Source organism: Hyla sarda, chromosome 2 (genome assembly GCF_029499605.1).
Source record: "Hyla sarda isolate aHylSar1 chromosome 2, aHylSar1.hap1, whole genome shotgun sequence".
In the NCBI taxonomy this organism is placed as follows: domain Eukaryota; kingdom Metazoa; phylum Chordata; class Amphibia; order Anura; family Hylidae; genus Hyla; species Hyla sarda.
The window spans coordinates 436,299,506-436,324,732 of NC_079190.1; the positions used below are offsets into that span (position 1 = coordinate 436,299,506).

Here is a 25,227-nt window from a genome sequence, read left to right on the forward strand (position 1 = left end):
TCACTTCTTTTAGTGGATTCCAGACCAAGACTCTGCATGAGATCCACAACACATTGAATTCAATGGAAATTGCATTAATGTTTTTTCAATGGGACTTTTTTTTTTTTTATGAAAATCTGCATAAAAAAGTGAAATCACAAACATTCACAACCCTTTTAATGTTTCATGTCAAAACCGCATTACTTTTAAAAATCTGCATCTTAAAACCATGAGCATCTACAGGGATATATCACAGCGGCTGTATATAGGAAGGAATGTATGGGGATAGGTAGGGTTATCACAGTGTACAGAGAGAAAGGAGAACTCAGTGCTTGGACTTGGACTGTTAGCAAAAAAATAGGGGTGTAAATAAGCCCCTGACTAGATAGGATTCATGGTATATTGCTTTTATCTCCATTGTCCTAACCAATGTGGAGATGTATGACTTTTTGTTAATATGTAAAGGAGGTTAAAGTGCCCAGGATGTGTTCCCCTGCATAGCAAGGGTCCAGGTAAGTCTAACCTATATCCTCTTTATTTAGTTGCCATCAGGCAAATGGATTAGGTGGATGCAAGCAGGACTGCGGGTGGTACTAAAAGAATATGGGCTGGACTTATTTGGGCTCATATTGGAAAACACCTCCTGGACACTTTAGCCTCATTTACATATTAAAATAAAGGCTTATATCTAAGCTCTGGAAAGGACTATGAAGATTAAAATAGGTATGCTTGGAAAAGCAATGATCAGCCCTATTTAGCCATGAGCTTATTGTTGACGGGTCCCCATTAAGAGGATGGGAAGTACATACCCCAGCATCAGTGTCTTACAGTGTGAGAGAACAGATCCCTCATGCACTGTAGGAGAATGAAGACTGATAGTTGTACTATAGTTGTACTAGATAAGGCAGCAGTACCCGGGACATAGAGACCTCACATCCAGTGTGTATAGTATTACTGGAAAAAACACCCCCACATGAGAAAAAGGGGGCTTAAAATAAATGATGGAACGGAGATTGCAGCCAGAATTTTTTACTCAAGGTAACAACCAACATACTGTATGTTAAAAACCATTTCTCTATGTAAAAGGTGTCCATAGCCTCTACAAATAGACCATCTGTTGGGAGCTAAATGTTGATAACACATAAGAACATTGCATCATATGTTATAGTGCTCTTCCTTTCATTGCGTTCAGTGAAGGTCATAGTAACATTCTCTTGTGTATTGTAAAATCAGATTGGAGACTATTCGCGCATACATATGCTGTGTGATCTATCTGGAATACACTTGTGCCCGTATTGCGTTGCTTTTTCAAATGTTTCCATAATAAATCAAAGAGACCACTATCATTCCTTGAAAAAGAAAAAAATGATTCCCCGGAGACTCCTTGAAGCTTTCTTCTGACTGATGGGAGTTCATTAGATTTTATTTGTTGAGAGGAGCCGATGAATGCGCAGGCAGGATCCTGACTGTTTCCAAATGAATACATTTTAACTGCAGCCATAACTTCCCAGATAAGCATGAACGTATTCTGGTTGCATGAGTTGTGTCATTGTGTTCAATCTCATAATGAAACGTGGCAGATTCAGCCATATGTGTCATACTTGCATCTGTCACTGTTAGAAAAAAAATATCCTGTGGATTTCAAGTACAAGAGGGTCATAGGCGGTGGAGAGAGTACAATTGCAATGTAAAAACTTTGTATCTACAATAAAGGAAGGATTAAAGAGAGGACATGGAAGTCTCATTTCCAGGGCGATCAACAGAAATGTTGTGGCCCATAGAAATGGAATGCCTGCTCCTGCCCCACCCCGCCCCCCATTTTCTTACCAAAAGACATAACCCAAAAAATCTATGTTTTTGCTCTTTTACAGTAAAAAGGGTCTGAGGTACACTCAATTTGATGGATGTATAAATAACTGCTGTAAAATTAATACATGTGTCCAATAACAGTGTTTTACTATTAGATTCGATTGAATCCAATATAAAAAAAAAAAAAAAAAAAAAAAGAAAAGCTGTAAAACTTCTGTTTCATGGTTTAGAAATGGCCTAAAAATCCCGCTGCTGGGACCCCTGCGATCTCTACACAGCATTCATTTAGAATACTGGGTGCGGGCGGCGGGGGTCGTGACATTACGACCACTCCCCCTCATGATGTCACACCACACCCCCTCAATGCAAGACTATGGGATGGGGCGTGGTGGCTGCCACGCCCCTTCCCACAGACTTGTATCGAGGGGGCTTGGTGTGCCATCACAAGGGGCGTGGCCATGATGTCACAACCCCCACCGCTCACTCCAAGCGTTCGGAACAAAATAGGTCACATAGACAAGGGTGCTTGTAATCTCATAGCCTTATCTTTCATACATATACTCCTGGGTCAATTTAATAGGAAGTCAATTACCCTATCAGTATGTCTCTTCAGTGTGGAAGCAAATGGGAGTACTCAGGAGAAATCAACACAAGTACAGGAAGGACATATAAACTGCATGCATACCCGAGAACACGGTCATGTAATTGAATAGTGTCCAAAGGCAGAGACACATTCAGAGGGTCACAATTAGACTGTTCCATATGTGTAGATAGGAAAGACGCTTCTGGAAATTAACAGGACAACAGCCGGTAGATTAGAATATAGTACTACTGCGGGGTGCTAAGCTCAAAATAGCTGGACAAACTACAAAATACAGTAGAAGAAAAGAAGCTTGCACTCACCGCTCTTGTAGAATATTTCATACGGTAATTCCATTCTGGCAGGAAGACTTCATTGATGTGGGGTGCTCAGAGGCAAACAGACGTTTTCGCACAATAGGTGTGTGCTTCTTCCGGCCTCTAGAGGCCGGAAGAAGCACACACCTATTGTGCGAAAACGGCTGTTTGCCTCTGAGCACCCCACATCAATGAAGTCTTCCTGCCAGAATGGAATTACCGTATGAAATATTCTACAAGAGCGGTGAGTGCAAGCTTCTATTCTTCTACTATAATTGAATAGTGTATTGACATACCATCACTAACCTACCAAACCTACAAATTCATATATTAACTGGTTTAGAAATAATGCCTTCATACCTCCTCAGTTCACGCAGATGCCATCAAAGTAGTTCAGTCCAGATTGCAAATTAGGTTTATGTGCAAAATGTATAAGCTTTAAGCCATTTGCACAACAAACAAACAATAACAATTTAAACATCTTAACAAGACAGATGAGCGACAGAAGATTTTTTTTTTTTTGGTATTCAGTTAGCATGAATCGGTAAAAAAGCATGGACTCCTGTGCTCACTGAGCAGTCAGTTGTCCATTGTATGCCTCGCCTCTCAGTTTGCTTTGACTGGGCCGGACAAATAATGCCCAGCTAATGTGTGGCAGCCAGAGTCAATGGGGTACTTCAGCATTTGTAAACTTTTCCCCTATCCAAAGGGTACAGCCTACTGTTGACTGTCTGTAGTTGACCCCACAGTCTGTGCACAGGAAGATTTGAGTGTCGTTCTTGAGATGGTCTGGGGTCTGACTGCTTGGACCCCTGCAAACAGACACTTAGTTACATACAAGGGCAGGGAATCTGGTGATTAAATTGTTTACAATTAAAGGAAGCTTTATGAGTGCTCTCTTGTAAAACTGACCAGTGCCGTGTAGTGATAGCCTTAGAGCAGGGGCGTAACATGTGAACCTGGCGCCATTTAGCAAAATCTAGAGTGGGATCTGGATCATGCATCACATAATTATTCTTCACACTGTGATGTCAGAGTTCATGAATTATGCAGACAGTGACATTACATCAGAGTGAAAAAAGAACAAATAGCGATGTCACAGTAAAGTAATAATGTACACTACAAAGACGCAATAAACCCCTACGAGGTTCAATAACAAATCTTGGAATAGGGTGCCATTATGTGTTTTGTGCCTTCTTTCAACTTTAATAGGAATCACTAGCATTATTGTACCTCTTGAGTGTCGGACCCCCTTAGATACTGGGCCCCATAGCAGCACTCTCTTCTACCCTGTTAGTTATGCTCCCGCTTTCGAGATGCTAACATAAGGCTGAAAGTGTCATGTGCCTGTGTAGTATTAATAAATGACATGTAAGACACTTTTATATAGCCTTTGAGCTTCGTCTTATGATGGATGATCTTGTGACATAATTATTTTTCATTTATTTTTAGGAAAGTTTACGTGCATTGAAGTTAAGTTTCACCTGGAGCGTCAGATGGGATATTACTTGATACAGATGTACATCCCCAGCTTACTCATTGTCATCCTGTCCTGGGTGTCATTCTGGATTAATATGGATGCTGCTCCAGCCAGAGTTGCTTTGGGAATTACAACCGTCCTAACAATGACAACTCAGAGCTCGGGGTCAAGAGCTTCCCTTCCAAAGGTAAGAGTACATGTTCTATAGCTGTACGGGCACTTGTGCCATTGTAGTCAACCACTGCAAACAATTAAAGGGGTACTCAGGTGGAAGTTTTTTTTTCAAATCAACTGGTTTCAGAAAATTAAACAGATTTGTAAATTACTTCTATTTTAAAATCTTAACCCTTCCAGTACTTATCAGCTGCTGTATACTACAGATATACTACAGAGGAAGTTGTGTAGTTATTTTCTGTCTGACCACAGTGCTTTCTGCTGACACCTCTGTACATATCAGGAATTCTCCAGAGCAGGAGAGGTTTTCTATGGGGATTTTCTCTTGCTCTGGACAGTTCCTGGGGCAGACAGAGGTTACAGCAGAGAGCAATGTTGTCGAATTGCACAATTTTCTCTGTAGTATACAGCAGCCAATAAGTGCTGGAAGGATTAAGATTTTTTAATAGAAGTAATTTACAAATCTGTTTGACTTTCTGGCACCAATTGATTTGAAAACATTTGCTTTCCACTTGTTTCCACCGGAGTTACTCTTTAATATATTAAGAGGGAATTGTCTGCTTGTCCTTCTCCTGATGGGTAAATTTATATTCTACTGTTCATATGAATGGATGATGTGCAAAATGCCTTCAAAGTTAAAATGTAATATTGAATGTACTGTGAGTTGAGTTTATAATGGAATGGAGAAAACAGTATAAATATTTTTAGATCGGCCTATTAGCGACACAAGTGGTTTAGTCAATTATAAGCAGTTTGGTCAATTAGAGCTTCCGATATTATCTCCCTGGCTGCTAATATAATGCCCATTTGCTTTCATTATGCTGCAGATTCTTACAGGCTCCTAATATGTTCATGGAGAATAATGACAAGAATGACAGCTATTACTGAACTCTCTCGCCTCCTTGCCAATCAAGTGTTATAATTTGTTACACACTATATAGGGATTATCAAGAATAGGGACACGTTATAATACTCCCCTTTGGGTGCAGGTTGGTCTTCCAAGATTATTTACAACTATGTATGCTATGTGGAATACAATATAGGTGGCAAAAGGGTGTATTAGTAATCATTTTTACTGGATCATTGCAATCAACTTTAAGGGGGTGCTCTGCTGCCCCAGCGTTCGGAGCAAATGCTTGGAGCGGGCGGCGGGAGTCGTGACATCACGGCAACGCCCAATGTAATGTCATGCCATGCCCCCTCAATGCCAGTCTATGGGAGGGGGCGTGGTGTCTGTCACTCCCCCTCCCATAGACTTGCATTGAGGGGGCCTGGCGTCACAATGGGCATAGGCGTGACATCACAACCCTTGCCACCTGCACCCAGCATTCTAAATGAACAGTGAGTGCTGCACAGAGATCATGGGTGCTGAGATCCCCCGCAATCAGACATCTTATCTGATAAGATGTCTAGAGATGGAGTACCCCTTTAAAGGAATCACCCAGCAAGAAGAGAAAAAATTATTAGGAAATGTGCCACAGCTGTCTAATAAGATTTTTAAAAAGCCTGTACTTACTTCCCTTGCTCCTGTACTTACTTCCCCTGCTCCCCCGAGGTTTCCGTTATTATAGAGCCAGTTCTCTTCCACACTCCACTTACCGGAGCTGAAGACAATATATCACATTGCTGCTCAGCCAATCACTAATCACAGCAGTGTCTTGCCTCAGCCAATGATTGGCTGAGCAGCAATGTGATGTATTGCCTGAAGCTCCGGGAAGGGGAGTGTGGCAGAGATCGGGCACAATAATAATGGAAACCTTGGGGGGGGGGAGGGGGGGAGCAAGGGATGTAAGTACAGGCTTTTTTATTTTATCAGACAGGCTGGGCAAATTTGTTAAAAAACATTTTTTTTTCTAGATAACCACTTTAAGTTGGATGAGCTCAGGGATGTTGGATATCCAAGAACTGCACAGTAGGGCTTATCATAAGGCATGATTCAGTAGCATTGGACAGATCACTAGGCTGATAACATGACCATTTAGCAGTCACTTTCCAGTTATTTTATTGGTTTTACAGTTAAAGTGTAGCAAATAAGAGCTTTCTCATTCATGACATATTAAGGGCACATTCTTGCTGATGTTGACAAAGTGGCTATCTTCCTGTTGAGTAAATATGAACAATGCAAAAAAAAATTATGTCATGTACTATTATACAAAGAACCAGCATCCCAAAATAAGAGATACTGCCAGCTGCTTCCTTCTTTGTCTTCTTATAAAGTAGGGTCTTGAGCAGACTACGTAATAGGGTACCTATATACTCGGAAAACTACATACTTGGACACGTATATTCTTGAGGAAATTACATACTGTGGCACCTTTATACAGGGTGCTCTACCTACCCTGCTGCTATATTCTGCAGAAACTACCTTCTGAGGGCCTATATCAAGGGTCTCAAACTGGTGGACCTCCAGATGTTGCAAAACATCAACTCACGACAGCCATTAGCTGCAGCAAATGGCTGTCTGGGAATGGCCAGGCATGCTGGGAGTTGAAGATTTCCAACATCTGGAGGGCTGCCAGTTTGAGACCCCTGGACGATATAATGTAGAAACTACCTATTGGGGCCTGAATATACAGGGTAAAATTCCTACTTGGTGCCTATATACTGAGAAGCATTCTCATTAGGCCCCCTTTATGCTGGAATATTGGGGCCCCTATATACTGGGGGCATATGTACTTGGGAACCTACCTACTGGGGGCCCATAAACTGGGGAAACTACCTACTGGTGCACCTATATACTGGGAAAAATACCTACTTGAGCACCAGCTACGGGAAACTCCCTACTCAATGGTAACTGTCTACTTACTAGAGTGACCTTCCTATTGGGGAGATCTACCTACCCCTGACCCCAACACAAATACCTACACACTTTACTGTGTGGGGCACCTGGGGCTGTAAAAATTTGTCCTGGCAGTCTGGGCTGGATGAACATACTAAAGGGAAAGTGACTGACTCCAATCAGAAAAGACATCACCTGTGAGTCACTGGTTGTAACTGTAATCACTTACACAGTCTTTTGGCATTGTACAGAGCAGGTATCTTCCACTGTATGGGCACTGCAAAGGGAAAAATTGGTATGTAGTAACAGTATGGTGATAATATATGGCCATGGTGGGGTTGAATATTTTTTTTAATCCCTGCCCCCTTCACAAGAATCTGCGTACACCCATGCGGTTTATGAAAATTTTCTTGACTGGACAACCTCTTTAAGGCATAATGTACTTTATACAAAAAGGTAAAGTTGTAGGAGATCAAAAACCAGCCAATCAAAACACTATTCTCTATTGACAAGGAGCAAAAATTAAAAAATAAAAATGTTTGCATACAAGTCTCTGTTACGCCGTGCGCTCCGGGTCCCCGCTCCTCCCCGGAGCGCTCGCAGCGTTTTCCTGTTCGCAGCGCCCAGGTCAGACCCGCTGACCGGGAGCGCTGCGATAATGTCTCTAGCCGGGATACGATTCGCGATGCGGGACACGCCCGCTCGCGATTCGCATCCCGGCCCGCTTACCAGACTTGTTCCCCATCTGTTCTGTCCCGGCACGCGCGGCCCCGCTCCCTAGGGCGCTCGCGCACCGGCTCTCTGTGATTTAAAGGGCCAGTGCGCCACTGATTGGCGCCTGGTTCTAATTAGTGTGTTCACCTGTGCACTTCCCTATATAACCTCACTTCCCCTTCCCTTCCTTGCCGGATCTTGTTGCCATTGTGCCAGTGAAAGCGTTCTTTGTATGTCCCAAGCCAGTGTTCCAGACCTCTTGCCGTTGCCCCTGACTACGATCCTTGCTGCCTGCCCTGATCTTCTGCTACGTCCGACCTTGCTCTTGCCTAATCCCTTGTACCGCACCTATCTCAGCAGTCAGAGAGGTTGAGCCGTTGCCGGTGGATACGACCTGGTTGCTACCGCCGCTGCAAGACCATCCTGCTTTGCGGCGGGCTCTGGTGAATACCAGTAGCAACTTAGAACCGGTCCGCCGGCACGGTCCACGCCAATCCCTCTCTGACACAGAGGATCCACCTCCAGCTTGTCGAATCCTGACAGTCTCAAAGTCTATGGTGTTACAGATGTCCGGCATTGACTTACAGGGTTTCCGACTACAGGTGTCTTTGTAAAGTTTCCTGCTGTCTGATGGAGGATAATTTTGCCTAGGTTTTGCCCATACATTCAAAGGGTACTCGGGTGGAAAACAAATTTTTTTTTTTCAAATCAACTTTCTCCAGTAAGATTAACAGATTTGTAAATTACTCCTATTAAAAAATCTTAATCCTTCCAGTACTTATCAGCTGCTGAATACTACAGAAGAAGTTGAATAGTCTTTTTCTGTCTGTCCACAGTGCTCTCTGCTGACACCTCTGTCCATGTCAGGAACTGTCCAGAGCAGGAGCAAATCCCCATAGAAAACCTCTCCTGCTCTGGACAGTTCCTGATATGGACACAGGTGTCAGCAGAGAGCACTGTCATCAGACAGAAAATAACTATACAACTTCCTCTGTAAAATACAGCAGCCATTAAAGGATAACTGTCAGATATTTTCTTCCGCACTATCCACAGTACTGGTGGATAGTGCGGGAGATGCTGATTAAAACGAGCCCTACCTTACCCGGATCCGCCTGGCCGTTCGCCCGCAATTGTGGTTTTATTCTATGTGTATATCTTGCTGTAACTGGCACGGGCGGGGCTTCTGCCCTGTCGTCAGTGCCGCTTATGAATATTCATCCCCCCTCCCTCCAGTTCTTCCTCCCTTTGCCGCTCCTAACTGGAGGGAGGGAGGATGAATATTCATAAGCAGCACTGACGTCAGTGCCAGTTAGCTGCAGAAGCCCCGCTCGTGCCAGTTACAGCAAGATATAAACATAGATCAAAACTACAATTGCGGGCAAATGGCCGGGCGGATCCGGGTAAGGTAGGGCTCGTTTTAATCAGCGTCTCCTGCACTATCCACCAGTACTGTGGATAGTGCGGGAGAAAATATCTGACAGTTTTCCTTTAAGTACTGGAAGGGTTAAGATGTTTTAATAGAAGTAATTTACAAATCTGTTTAACTTTCTGGCACCTGTTGAAATTTTTTTTCCACCAGAGTACCCCTTTAAAGTTCTTATCGCTTTAGGGCTGAAGGTGATTTGCACCCCAAGAAAATGATGTCTCTTACCATTTATTCTCCCTTTATATATACATTTTATTATCAGATAATAATAGAACATCCTAGACAGATAATGACCCGGGTGCCCAGCAATAAAACGTATGTATCAAAAGCTCATCTGACTTACAGTAAGAATAACTCCAGGATAGGACTTGCACAGGTGAAAAAAAATAAAAACAGGCAACGTATATAGAAGAGGATACCTGCCGCATCTTTTTTTAGATATTTCCTTTCTCACTCAAAGTCAGTTGTCATGGAAACTGGTCTTATCAGATTGGTGATGGGCCAATAAGATGATATCTTCAAACAAATCTCATCACTTGTATCCCTAATCCATCAAGCTAGTCATACAGCTAGTTTTTAATATATTAATCCGAGATATTCTGCTGTTTGTGTTCTTCAAGCATTTCACATGGAGATAGAACATGTCAGAGATAGGCCTGAAAGACAGTGTTAAGAGAGGACACCAGGCGCTTGTATGACAAGTGAGTTGTTCTTATGCATTATTAAGGGGTTAACACTATAATAAGTCTAGGGAGCACATAGATGGAGCAATTGTTATCATATTCATTAAAGAAGCACTCCAGGTGTTTTTTTTTTAATGCCCATATCATGCACAGTTACCATCAGTAGTTGTACAGCGCTATTTGTTTTATTCCATTGCAGCTGTATAGATGTGTTCCATTACTGTAACTAAGTCATGTGATCACCAGTCTGTCATCTGCCATATTTCCTACTGCTAGCTCCCAGACCCCTCCTCACCCAGATCTGTATACTGCTGCTGCTATCTCTATGCTATCAGGAGATATAGTAATTATATACCTCCCCTGAGACTGTGTTCGCACATCACATTTTTTGCTGAGTTTTTTTTAGTTTTTGCCATGATTTTCCCAGCATTGTGGCAACAATGGGGATATTTTGTCTCTATTGTACAAACCATGGTAAAAACAAATAACATTCAGTAAAAATGTGTGAAAAAGAAGGAAGAATTTCATTTTTTCAACTTTTGTAAATTCTAGTGACTTGATATTTTATGTTATGTTGCATAAGAGAGTAGCTTTGTGTTTTTGTGGTGCACCAGGGGTAAGTTGCCTGGACCTGTGGTACTACACTGTTATGTCACTGATCCTCTGGGTGTTTCCCAGTTAGATTGGGGTGACTTCAGATGGTAACTCCCAGGTTACTAGTGTATGCAGAGGAAAGGTTGCTGTTTCGGTGTATCAGTGAAGGAATATTAAACTTAGAATGGTACTTTTATGTTCTGAACGTCTCTTGGACCCTATAGTAGAGTATAGCCTGACTTGTTCCTTGACTATTCTAGAAAACGGGGTTCGCTAGTGCAACTTCAACATTTTACTCACTTTTTCTCCACAGAAACACTACTATACATTTTGGCCAGAAGGTAGTGCTGTGGTGTAACTCGTGTACGAACTTTGCCCTCTGCAGTACGTGTATGTAGTGTGTGGTAGTAACCCTTGTGTTGCCTGGCAGTGACAGCTTAACTTCTTGGGAACAAATACACAAAATGTCACATGAAATGGCAACACATTGTGAAAGGGGTACTCCACCCCTAGACATCTTATTTCCTTCCCAAAGGATAGGTGATAAGATGTCTGATGCCCCCCCCCATCTCGGCTGCGGCACCCCAGACATGTGGGGCACAGAGCGAACTTCGCTCCGTGCCCGATGACTGCGGGGCAGAGGCTTGTGACCTCATAGTCACACTCCACTCGTAACATCACAGCCAAGCCCCCTCAATGCAAGTGTGGTGACCCCGAGTTGTGGGGTGACTACAGGGCATGAAAGGTGTAGGTGAATGGGGCAGATGGTATAGCGCAGGGGAAGGTGTTATTAACCCCTAATGTTCGTGACGCCATAGTGGTTTTTCCGGTAACGTCCCAAGGTTAGGCAGGGCAATAATAGTCCAAGACCAGGTAAGGGTTAACCAGGTAAGAGTCGACCAAAAACACAGAAAGTGCCTTGCAGCTTGCTGGGACTTGCAGTACTTTTGTGTCAGACTTCAATACAGCCACTCTGACTATAATTGACTTGACTTTGGTAGAGACAGCAGACATAGATGAGTGGACTTACTGACAATGTGGCTGGTGTGTAGGCTTTATGGCCTCCAGGTGTACTGGACACAGGATCTGTGATGTCTGTGCTTTGCTGTTCCTCAGAAGGAGTTGTGGTAGAAGAGAGAGATTGTAATGGCTGCCCCTCTTATAAAGGGGGGGCTGAGCAAGAAACCCATAGGTCAAGCTGCAGGCCAGGTGGTCAACTGGTGCTCTCTGGGTAACATAACACATCATGTGAACATAAAATGTGATACCTCCAAAGGTCCTTTATACTTCATACACATAGTAAATAACATTATACTGACTATACACAGTAACACTAGCTTCAATATTTGGGGAGATACTGCAGGAGAGCCCCTAGAACACTGAGGGACTCAACCTGACAGGGACTAAGTACTGAATAGGGTTATATTCTGTACTGGGACATTACACAAGTCTATGGGAGGGGGCATGACGTCACGAGCGGCCGTAGCGAGCCTCCGATGCTGCACCCGACACTCTAAACGAATGTCGGGTGCAGGAGGGAGATTGGGGGGGGGAGGGGTCCCCAGCGACAGGACCCCAGCGAGCAGACATCTTATCCCCTAGGGGATAAGATGTCTGGGGCTGAGTACCCCTTTATAGGCAATAAAGACAACTTGTTCAGCCGCTTCCCAACATTTTACCCATTGTGGAACATTACACACATGTACAGTATATCTGAGCTGCTACACTGAGGCTATGTACATAACAGTAATTTAGCATTAGTGTATGTACAGATCACAAAGATGGATTTAGTTGTCCCAATGTCAGTTATAGGTAATAATATAATGATACTCCAAATTGTCTCAGCATCATCAGAATCCAGATAGTGACAGACAGGTTATATGCATTAGATATAGATATATGGTAGATAATGGACAGAAAGATATTAAAATACAAACTGGGGTCGGTAGAATTTTTTTTTGTATTTTGGGAAACTGATATAATACAAATAATCAAACTGAATAAGCATATGGGGTTTGTGTATGGTGACATCAGGAAACATGATGGAAAAAAAACTTAAAGTGGTACTCCAGTAGAAATTTTATTTTATTTATTTTATTTATTTTTTTTAATTGACTGGTGTCAGAAAGTTAAACAGATTTGTAAATTACTTCTATTTAAAAATCTTAATCCTTCCAGTACTTATCAGCTGCTGTATGTTCCAGAGGAAGTTGTATTTCTTTCTGGAATTATTTTCTGTCTGACCACAATGCTCTCTGCTGACACCTCTGTCTATGTCAGGAACTGTCCAGAGTACAAGCAAATCCCCATAGCAAACCTCTCCTGCTCTGGACAATTCCTCATACGGACAGAGGTGTTAGCTGAGAGCACTGTGTCAGACTGAAAAGAACTCCTGAAAGAAATACAACTTCCTGTGGGGCATACAGCAGCTGACTAATACTGGAAGGATTAAGATTTTTAATTAGAAGTAATTTACAAATCTGTTTAACTTTGTGGCACCAGTTGATTTAAAAAAAAAAAATTTTTTTCACCAGAGTACCCCTTTAATTGTGCCAATGAATCATCTGAAAGAACTGAAAAAGCAACATTGACTCCGTCAGTATAAATAGTTTTCATCTTATGATAATTCTCACCTACAAAATAACTGCAGATTGTATTACTAATATAATGATGGCATTACACGGATATGGTGAAAACCATATTAAAGGTGTTTAGTTGCAGCTGAGAAACAAACAGAAGAAGCATCATTTGACCTGCTGTGGTGGGGTGACTACAAAAGACCTCTATGGGACCTGGCTATATTGCCCACGAGGTCGTAGAAATGCTTTCTTTTTTGTCATTCTCAGCTTACTGATGTAGGTTCTCAATGGGAACTACCATATAGTACCCAATATAATTCACCCAAATAGGTTTGCCCTCTCACCTTTGTTCTCCAGCAATGTCATGCATTGTCATTGGCTGTTGCATTAAAACTAGTGATGTCGCGAACATAAAATTTTCCGTTCACGATCGGCGAACGCAAATTTCCGCAAATGTTCGTGAATGGGCGAACCGGGCAAACCGCCATATACTTCACTAGGCAGGCAAATTTTAAAACCCACAGGGACTCTTTCTGGCCACAATAGTGATGGAAAAGTTATTTCAAGGGAACTAACACCTGGGCTGTGGCGTGCCGGAGGGGGATACAGGGCAAAACTCCCATGGAAAATTACATAGTTGATGCAGAGTCTGGTTTTAATCCATAAAGGGCATAAATCACCTAACATTCCTAAATTGTTTGTAATAACGTGGTTTAAAACATCCGGTATGGTGTTGTATCGATCAGGTAGTGTAAGGGTTACGCCCGCTTCGCAGTGACGGACCAAACTCCCCTTTTAACGCACCGCAAACAACCGCAAACAGTCCATTTGCACAACCGCAAACTCCCCATTTGCACAAGGTTGGATACCAGCTAGCCATGTCCCGTTCCTTGTTCTCACGGATGGAATTGAAGGTCTCTTCCTCCACCCAGCCACATACAACACCAAGGGTCCCCGAAATGTGACAACAAGCCCCCTGGGACGCCTACTGTGTTTGGTCTTCCACCTCCTCAAAGCCACCTTCCTCCTCTGACTCCTCTTCTTCAGACTCCTCTCTCTGTGTTGCCTCTCTCTGCGTTATTATAAGGTGTGTTAAGTAGTACTATTCCTATCAGTTTAATCCCTGTTATGTCCCCTATCAGGGGACGTGTATATGGCATCGATTTTAGGAACCAGGAGATGGAAAAAGATGCTTGGTCGGTCCTCCTATTTCAAATTTGGGGCACTGCGCGTGCAATCTAATGTGCCACCAGATAGGAGTGGTGTGTTAAGTAGTGCTATTATTATCAGTTTAATCCCTGTTACGTCTCCTATCAGGGGACGTGTATATGGCATCGATTTTAGGAACCGGGAGAGGGTTTTGTGGCAGGGGGCCCGCAATGCCAACGCCATCGAGCGATCTCGCCGGCTGGTGAACTTGCGGATGGCAAGGTTTGTGCGCTTGAAAGGTGGTGTGGTTGTTCGCCACCGGGATCTCGAAGGGGACAACAGGCGTTTTATGATCCTGGACGGGGTCCACCTGAACAATATTGGCCTGGACATATTTTTCTCCGGCCTTGAGGATGGCCTAGAACAGGCACTTTTCCTCCTTAGTGGTGGTCAGAGCACCGTGTAGGTGTACACGGGCTCCTCGGTGGCCTGGTAAGAGAGGAGTTGGAGAAAAAGGTACCGAGGGCACACCACCTTGGTAAGAGTTTCTGGGTTATGTTGAGGTAAAAGCTGATGATAAATGTGAACTGCCATGCAGTTTTATATGGTTATGTAGTTTATATAAAATAAATTTGAGCTGTGGCCACTACCCAGCCCAGTTAAAATGGAGAATGGAGTCTGTTGTTTTTTGGGGGAAAGGGGGAGAGGGCTCTTGGTATATAAGGGGAAGTGTGTTCTATGCAGTGAAATATACACTACTATTACACCAGATATGAGTTGCACTGGTGTAACACTGTGCCCTGGCAGGCCCTGAAATGCACATGTGTGAAGGAAACTGACTGATATTATTTTACAGTCAAAAAAGTGTTGTTTTTTTTTTTAATGTACACTACTGTTACACCAGATATGAGTTGCCCTGGTGTGACACTGTGCCCTGGCAGGCTCTGAAACGCACACGTGTTAAGGAAACTGACTGCTATTATATTACAGTCAAAAAAGTTGTATTTTTTAAATGCAAGCTATTGTGACACCAGATATGAGTGGTGGCACTGGGCAAGTGGGCACAGTATACGCTGTGAGCCTGACACACGCTGGCAGGCCGGCAACTGCAATTAGATTACACAGGGGGGAAAAAATGCAGACAGATGTTCTAGCTATAAAAAGGGCTTTTTGGGGAGCTGTCCTTACAGCAGAGATCAGATGAGTCCTTCAGGACTGTAGTGGACACTGAATACACTAGCCTAGTTATCGATTTCCCTATTAAATCAGCAGCAGCTACACTGTCCCTCCTCTCACTTAGAATGCAGCTTCTGAATGAATCTAAAATGGATGCTGTCCAGGAGGTGGGAGGGTCTGGGAGGGAGGGTCTACTGCTGATTGGCTGGAAGGTGTCTGCTGACTGTGAGGTACAGGGTCAAAGTTTACTCAATGATGATGAATACGGGGCGGATTGAACATCGCATATGTTCGCCCGCCGCAGCAAACGCGGACAAGCTATGTTCGCCGGGGACTATTCGCCGGCGAACTATTCGGGACATCACTAGTTAAAACACCTAATCCCTCACTATGTTTTGTTTTTAACGTAGAAACTGTTAATAATAAAGAAGTTATTAAGCACTAAATGCATATAATTACATAACATTCCCAATCTGCAGAAACAGTGGCAGTTTGTCAACAGTCCAAGTACAGTATGCCCACATTCTGAACACCAGGGGACTTGGACCTTAGTTGACTTTTTAATAGCTTCCTTAGCTGAAGTCGTTCGCTAAAAATGAGCATTCCGAATTAAGTGGATTTGCAAATCAATACTGTTGGCTCTTAAGAAAACAAAAATACAGCCTTTGTTTAGGACTTAGGAGAAGATTAGCCATAAACCCCCTATCAACCAATGCATTGCTAAGCTAAATCATACCTGAAGTAAATTAAGTATTTATTTTTAAAGTGACACAACACTAACAAAAGTTTTTAACTTGTTTTGTCTATTAGTTTTGTCATTATTTTGTCCTATAAGTTTGAATCCATTTTTAATTCTCAGTCTTGAATAACTATTTCAATGAGATGTTTGACAGTTTTCTCAAAGATTAACATAGAGTACAATGGTAACGTCTGCTGGTTTTCTATACATTTTATGACTGGTTATAAAACTGAATAAAAAAAAGTGTCAGCCATATTATCATCTTCTCAATAGTAAATCCATGAATGGAGTATTGTGGTCAAGGATGTTGCCAGGCCTGACAGATGAAAATTATATCACCTAAATGATTTTAAACCAGAAAAGTATACATGCTCTTTTCTTCTTATCTGTGTCACAACTGGCAGTAGGGAACAGAATACACTAATGCTCACCCAAGCCATTGTCCCTACCTACTTATACAATTTGCCCTAAATAGTGGCCTCCAACTGGGTGATGGTCCCTATACTGAAGGGGCCATCACTGCTCACTTTACACTAATTGGGTTAAGTAAAGGTGCATAATAATTATCATCTTCGGAACCCCAAAGAATTTGAGGACCTGACATTGCCTGGGGAACAATCATATGTATCTATTGCTTCACTAGACAGATAATCTCTTCAGGAGACTGGGAAAGCTGGGGGAGTACTGAGATCCCTGCACTGTGTACTGCCTGTCACACAGCTTTCCCAGTCTGATGAAGAGCATATTTGTCTGGTAAAACAGCCATATTGGAGCTCTTCAGTAGACAGGGAAAGCTGACTGGTATACATACTGCATGCCACCCAGCAGTGATAGGCTGCTTGTCCTCCCTGCTGGTGCTGCCATGCCCTCTCCCTGCCCCCAGACTGATGTGTTCTCTCCCCCCTTACTCTGCTCTCAGCCTGCAATAAATCTTCTCTACCCCACCAGCCCTGTCTCTTCTCCCTGCCTCTGCACTATTTTTCTGCGCCTGCCTGCCAGACAGTTAAATCATGCTTTACCATACCGTTGGTCCAGTGGCAGGATATTTAACCGTTAACAATGTATGGTGCGGGGTCCTGACTCAATCCATACCAGGTGGCCCTCAGCTTATTCCTGTAGCTGAGGGCCGCCATTAATAACCGACAAGGGGCCACGGCCAGCTATTAACCCTTTAGATCGCTGCATCTAAAGGGACCTTTAACCAGCCCCTGGTGGTCCAGTGGGGTGGATTTCCCCTCCGCAGCATGATTGCGGGGGGGGGGGGGGGGGGGGGGGTCTACTGTCGAGGTAACCGGAGGGCTTACCTTTCCTCTCTTCCTGGTCCCGGTTCTGTGATTGATAGAGCCTGGCTGGCTATATTGATCTGTATGAGGTTCCTCCTAAAAGTCCCGTAAGGGGACTAATAAAGTGCAAAAAAAAAAAGTTTAAGAAAAAACACCCATTAACCCCTTACATATTAAAAGGTTAAATCACCCCCCTTTTCCCAAATTCCATATAAAAAATATGTAAACATAATAAAAATAAACATGTTGCATCATCGCGTGCACAAATGTCCTAACTATAAAAATATAATGTTAATTAAACCACACGGTCAATGGCGTTTACATAAAAGAATACCAAAGTTCTAAATTGCGTATTTTTGGTGACTTTGTATACCCTAAAAATTTTTTATAAAAAGCAATCAAAAAGTCCTATCAAAACAAAAATGGCACGAATAAAAACTACAGATCACAGCACAAAAAAAGGTGCCCTTACACATCCCCATGTATGGAAAAATAAAAAAAAGTTAGAGGGGATTTTTTATTGTACAAATTTTCATGCAAAAAGTTATAATTCTTTAACAGAAGTAAAACATCAAACCTATATAAATTGGGTATCATTTTAATCATACGGAACTACAGAATAAAGAGAAAGTGTCATTAGGGACTTGTGTAGAAAAGTTCTCTGTGTAGAATCAGAAGCCCCAAAATCAGAAGCCTACAAAATGGCATATTTTTTTCAATTTTGCCCCACAAATATTTTTGTTCTGGTTTCCCTGTAGAAATTGTGGTGAAATCATTGATGTCATTACAAAGTAAAATCGAAGGCGCAAAAAACTTGCCCTCATATGGTTCTGTAGGTGGAAAACCAAAAGCGTTAATTTTTAAAAGGTGAAGAGGAAAAAACGAAAGTGCAAAAATCTAATAAAAACTGGTATCCTTAAGGGGTAAAAACTTCCGAGCAATCTACTTAGCCCAAGAATAACAAGATCAGGAGCTGTACCCAAAGTACCATAGACTTGCATGGGACTTCCGGTACATCTCCTGATTGTGGTACTCTTGGACTGCAGAGACATTCTTAAACTCTATATTTACAGTACAAACACACACACACACACACACATATATATATATGTTGGAAGTGGAAATGGCAAATTGCTTTAAGTGATAGAAATGCATGCAATTTTCCTTGTTCATGACAATCTTCAGTAGTAGGCATGGAAATATAGATCTATTATTGTTCTATTTAAAGCCAAATTGTTACTGGTATAGAATGGTCTACCCACATATGCAAACACATTGGCTAACCGCATGCAGTTACAAGTCCCTAATGGCTACTAGTGAAAATAGTTGAAAAAAATTTACATAATGCATTTGAATTACGAAGTAGTTACATTTATAGAAAAAATTGGGGTATGTGCTGTATGGAAAGTATTTACACCAAAAAATGCAAATATAACATAATTTATAAAGAATAAAAGGGGGTACCAAAGGGGGTATATTAAATTTTGTACATCATTTAAAGTGAAGCACAGTCCGACTTTATTCTTCTGTAATTTATATCATCATGTACCATTTATGGTGTTAGTCTAGAGGCATTTGGTACCCCCTTTTTTTTAGTTACATTTATTGTTCGAGCTATATGCACCATTGTGTGGTTCAAGCCAACCAGGTTAAAGTTTTATCCATTTATGTAATGCAGCTCTGAGAATCTCCACACTACCAGCAGGCTGGTAAAAGAGGGAAATCACCAAACTAAACCAAAGCACCATACTTTCAAAGTTAAAAAGAAAATGTAATTTTAAAGTTTTTATACAATTTTATAATCCCATGTGCCCTGATTCCTAAGCTGTTTTTATTCTATTACTATGCATTCCTGTTCCTGAGATATGGGGACTTTTACTATTTACGCATTTCTATGAGAAGTTAGATGGGCTAATCCTGATTCATGCCCCCTCAGCATCATATTCACACCCACTAAGCCTGATTCATGTCCCATCAGCATTATATTCACACCCCCTAAACCTGATTCATGCCCCTTAAGCATAATATTTACACCCCCATAGCCCAATTCATTCCCCCTCAGCATCATATTCACAATCCCTAAGCCCAATTCATACCCCCTCAGCATCATATTCACAATCCCTAAGCCCAATTCATACCCCCTCAGCATCATATTCACACCCCCTAAGCCCAATTCATTCCCCCTCAGCATCATATTCACAAACCCTAAGCCCAATTCATTCCCCCTCAGCATCATATTCACACCCCATAAGCCCAATTCATTCCTCCTCCACATCATATTCACACCCCCTAAGCCCAATTCATACCCCCTCAGCATCATATTCACACCCCCTAAGCCCAATTCATTCCCCCTCAGCATCATATTCACAATCCCTAAGCCCAATTCATTCCCCCTCAGCATCATATTCACACCCCATAAGCCCAATTCATTCCTCCTCCACATCATATTCACACCCCCTAAGCCCAATTCATACCCCCTCAGCATCATATTCACACCCCCTAAGCCCAATTCATTCCCCCTCAGCATCATATTCACAAACCCTAAGCCCAATTCATTCCCCCTCAGCATCATATTCACACCCCCTAAGCCCAATTCATTCCCCCTCAGCATCATATTCACACCCCCTAAGCCTGATTAATGTCCTCTAAACATCACATTCACACCCCCTAAGCCTGATTCATTCCTCCTCCGCATAATATTCACACCCCCTAAGCCTGATTTGTGCCCTCTCAGCATCAACAACATTTCCATCGAATAAATCCTATGCCCATAAGAATATACAACACAAACGGAAAAAACATTTGTAGATCAAAACATATATACATCTTTGTTGAGACAAATATACATAATACACTACACTTAAACTATGTAAATTAACAATAAGCAATACATTTAATTTCAAGCCCTGTTACATAACAGAAAATATGTGGCTCCGGACAAATCAAAGTAAAGAGAACACTCAAGAAAGTCCCATCAGTAAGGACCCAGTTTGTAAACAAATACTCAATCACTTGTAAGGGGAGAGTAGCGGGTCTATGGATTATCAACAAATAGGACCCCAACTGTAAAGTGCTATGTGCAAAGTGCTAGAATGCACTGTAAGCCGAGTATAAAAGTGTAAACAAAGCCTGGAGTATGTACAAACAATGCTCTAAAATAGAATTAACAATTGGAAAGATACTTAGTAATCATACCAGGGGGCAAAATGGTGTAGCTGGAGTGACCACCAAACCCCATCTTTTAAGAAAAACAAATGTTTTCAAATCAACTGGTGCGAAAAAGTTAAACAAATTTGTAAATTACTTCTATTTAATCATTTTAATCCTTCTAGTACTTAGCAGCTGTTATATGCTCCAGAGGAAACAGTGTAGTTGATTCCAGTCTGACCACAGTGCTTTCTGCTTTCTTCATGGACAGAGGTGTCAGCAGAGAGCACTGTGGTCAGACTGGAAAAAAATACACAACTTCCTTTGGAGCATACAGCAGCTGATAAATACTGGCAGGATTAAGATTTTTAAATAGAAGTAATTAACAAATTTGTTTAACTTTCTGGCACAAGTTGATTAGAAAATATTTTTTTTCACCTGAGTACCCCTTTAAGCTTGATTTGTTCCCCTTCATCATCATAATGAGACCCCCTAAACCTAATTCATGCTCCCTCGGGCACATATTGACCCCCTTGAGCCTGATTTGTGCTCTCTCAGCATCATATTCACACCCCTTGAAATATGAGGATTTCTACTATTTACACATTTCTACAAAAAGTTAGAACTTTATTTAAAAAAAGGGAAATGTGAGCCTGAGTCATGCCCCTTCAGCATCATATTCACATCCCCTAAGCCTAAATAATACCCCTCAGCATTACTATATTAACACCCAAACATATATGGACTAAATCAGTGTGTTAATTCCATACAGTTAAAGTGGTGGCCACCGGTCTGTGTATATAATGAAATGCCTCCTGGCCAGGGAAAAGTTATCATTCTTTACGGCCATCACGCCCCCTCCCATAGACTTGCATTGAGGGGACGGGGCGTGACGTCACACGGGAGCGGAGTGGTAACATCACGAACTTCCGTTCCCGTGGTTGGGACCCAGACCCTCCAGCGCTTCTGGACCAGAAACAGGTGGGTGCCGCAGGCTATATTGCGGGGTCCCCAGCGGCAGGACCCCCACGATCAGACATCTTATCCCCTATCCTTTGGATAGGGGATAAGATGTCTAGGGGTGGAGTACCCCTTTAATGGCATATAAATCAGTCGGAGTTCCATCGGTTCTGTTAAGGGGTGCTGTTTTACACTGCAATGTAATGTAAATATTCATTGGGAAAAATAAAGCTCTCCTGTAGGGACAAATCTTTAGTCAGCATCTGTAAGTGTGATATTCTTGGTGCCACTAATTGTAGTAAACCTCTAATAGATGCAGCATATTGACAGTAATGGACCTCACATACAGAAGCAAGGCATAATTTCATTATACTGCATCTGAAAAGTAATGGTAGAAACGCATTATATAGCATTATAGCATCTATCACAAACACTGGGAGCATTGTGTGTTCACAAAGAAAATGATTCTGTTTTGAAATGCAAAGAAGTGGGATTTCTAAAAAGCACCACATAATAACTACCATTCTGCCAACAGGCCCGCGGACATGAATTTGCCATGAAAATACTGGCATAGTCTTGTGTTGAATATAGAAAGCCACAATAAAAAATGTCTTCCTTTCTTAGTTTTCTTATGGAAACCCTTTAATGAAAGCTGTGTGGGGTGTCTACTCCCGGGTAAAGAATATTAGGCCTCAGTATGGATTGTTGTCATACAGCCTTTATTGTGTTCATGATTGATAGAGTAAATAATTACAGCTAATTGTTTGTAATAATATAGTACTTTAGGTTAACCTTAATCTTACAATAAAAAAAAAAAAAACTAAAAACTGGCACAGTTTATTGATTTTGAAGGGGTCCCTCCACAATCTCTAGAAAAGGGGTCTTTCGTATGAATTAATGGGCAAGTCGTGCACGTGTGTCGCTGCTCCTTTTGTTCTCTATGGAACTGCTAAAGATTTTGCCTATTGGGTGAATCTAACCATCTTTAAAAAAAATTCCAGCTTTATACATATTATCCCCTAGCCAAAGGATAGGGGATAAGATGTCTGATCACAGGGTCCCCACCGCTGGGGACCCCCGAGATCTTGGTGCAGCCCCCGGCATTCTGTACCAGGAGCTGCCTCCGAGAAGGGGACGTGATGTCATGGCCATGCCCCTCCATTCATGTCTATGGGAGGGAGGGGGCGTGACGGCTGTGACATCACTAATGGGTGTGGCCATGACGGCACATCCCCGTGTTGGAGGCAGCGCCCGGCACAAAATGCCGGAAGCTGTACCGAGATCCCAGGGATCCCCAGCATTGGGACCCCTGCGATTATACATCTTATGCCCTATCCTTTGGATAGGGGATAAGATGTATAAAGCCAGAATATCCCTTTAATTGATGCTAGGCATGAATAAGTATGAATAGATTCCTGTACAAAATAATTATTATAACTGTGTCAAATATTGAAGACTGAATGTGTCAAAATGTAACTAGTTCTGTTGGGTGAGGAAGACACATATATCGGTATTTAGTAATTTGAGCTTCTTGTGGGCAGAACTGATAACATTTTGACACATCCGGTCTCTGACACGATACAATTAGTAACTAGTGATACATCACAAAGAGCCGAGTGTATCAATACACACTTAAAATTACCTTCTATTTTGCACTATTAATAATTCTTCTAATTAGTATTCTTTTATTGACTTGCTGGTGGACATCAGGGTTCCATCTAATTAAAGGGGTTATCCAGGAAAAAACTTTTTTTTATATATCAACTGGCTCCAGAAAGTTAAACAGATTTGTAAATTACTTCTATTAAAAAATCTTAATCCTTTCAGTACTTATGAGCTTCTGAAGTTTTGGTTGTTCTTTTCTGTCTAAGTAATCTCTGATGACACGTGTCTCGGGAACCGCTCAGTTTAGAAGAGGTTTGCTATGGGGATTTACTTCTAAACTGGGCGTTTCCCGAGACACGTGTCATCAGAGAGGACTCAGACAGAAAAGAACAACCTTAACTTCACAAGCTCTTAGGAACTGAAAGGATTAAGATTTTTTTATAGAAATAATTTACAAATCTGTTGAACTTTCTGGAGCCAGTTGATATATATATATATATAAAAAAAGTTTTTTCCTGGAATACCCCTTTAACAAGCACCAATAATAGGGACTTCTGCCATCAAGCGCCAGTGTTCATATACTTTTAATACTTTCTACATTTCTAGCAGGCCTACCTAGCTCTGATAGCTGATCTATTAGCAAGTAAAAGGCATATGTCTAAACTGCACCACATTTGTCTACAGTTTGGTTTTGCAGCTCAGTTTCATTGGAGTGAATGGAGCCAAGATGTAATAACATACATAACCTAAGGACATGTGTGGTGCTGTTTTTGGAAATTTGCTCTGTTGTTCTATAACTGGATAACACCTTAAAAAATGATTTGCTTAGCATTTCATTTATTAATTTTAGGTACATGAAAAAAAAACATCTTACAGTTCCTCCATTTACTTACAATATTTTTTGCCAAAATTTTACCCAGATTATGTATTTTCAGCAGTTTTCCCCGTGCAGGTTTCATCCATAATTGTCAGTTTTTCTGTGCTAGTTCCTGAAGTGCATGGATCTATCTGCTAAATTCTCCCATGCACAAAGCTTCTAATGCTCTCCCCCCTTTAATACTGGGATCAATAATTTGCTCCAGTATGAGAACTGGCGAGCTGCCTGTAGATCCTACTACATATGAGCTGTAAGAAATACGAGTTTTGAATGATCTTATGCACAGGTACAAAACTCTACTCTTTTCGGAGCTCCATTGACAATGAATGTAGTGGTGGAGCAACAAGTCAGGACCACAATTCTGGAGATTGTGGAGGGTCCCAACAGTTGCACAAATCTACAATATAATACTTATCCTCTATCTTTTGAAGAGGGGATAAGACCATATAACACAGAATAGTCCTTTAAGCTATGAAAACATTCATATCAGATAATTATCACAGGTTTTCAGTGAGTGCAGAGATTCTGAACTGTTAAACAGTGCAATAGAAAGGTATAGGGAAAATAACTATTTGATAAATAAGAGTATTTATTATCTTTGTAGACAAGATCAAAAAAATCAAATAAAATCAAGAAAAGAAAATATATAAACTATAAGTATGTTTATATTGTTTTTTATTTATCAAATTACTATTAGTTGTGATCAATATTGCAAGTATCTAAAGAATTACTCAGTATAAAAAATGTTCACCCCTAAGGGGATAGAATTATACATAATTCTACATAATAATACTAATTGCAGAACTACAAAGTACATACAATGAATTCAAATAATGAAGAAACATATAAAACATCTGTTGCAAATGATGCAAATTGCCCTAATTCATCTCTGCAATGTTGTTAGTAGAAGGACTCAGATGAAAGGTAATTTGCAAACCATTTTACAGATGTCACTGGGATCTCCATGACATTGATTTGTTCTTTGTATTTTAACCATTCTATTGTAATTATTCAGTAATTGTTCTACTAGAAGATTTAGTGCTTTCCCACGCTGATTTATTATAAACAACAACAGTTGCATATATCTCAGCGAGTATCTGTTTTTATAGGAACCCTTCTTGAGATGTTAAAGGGGTTAACCCAAGATTTCAATTATTACTTATGTATGCTTGTTTTG

The 25,227-nt window shown here is 41.5% G+C and overlaps 1 protein-coding gene and 1 long non-coding RNA gene across 5 annotated transcripts in view; one reads left to right on the forward strand and one right to left on the reverse strand.

Moving 5' to 3' along the window:
- GLRA2 (glycine receptor alpha 2) overlaps positions 1-25,227 on the forward strand; it is a 177,045-nt gene that overhangs the window by 63,762 nt on the left and 88,056 nt on the right. For all 3 annotated transcript variants that reach the window (XM_056559167.1, XM_056559166.1, XM_056559165.1), the window contains one exon: positions 4,138-4,352. In XM_056559167.1, the coding sequence (XP_056415142.1) occupies positions 4,138-4,352 (215 nt within the window). The remainder of the gene's footprint in view (positions 1-4,137; positions 4,353-25,227) is intronic.
- Positions 970-25,227, reverse strand: part of LOC130356957 (uncharacterized) — a 60,420-nt gene continuing 36,162 nt past the window's right edge. Inside the window, exons 3-5 of one of the 2 annotated variants that reach the window (XR_008889042.1) lie at positions 17,483-17,577; positions 9,678-9,914; positions 970-1,611 (exon numbers count right to left, since the gene is read on the reverse strand). This is a non-coding gene — a long non-coding RNA (uncharacterized LOC130356957). The remainder of the gene's footprint in view (positions 1,612-9,677; positions 9,915-17,482; positions 17,578-25,227) is intronic. The other variant, XR_008889043.1, reaches the window with a different exon arrangement.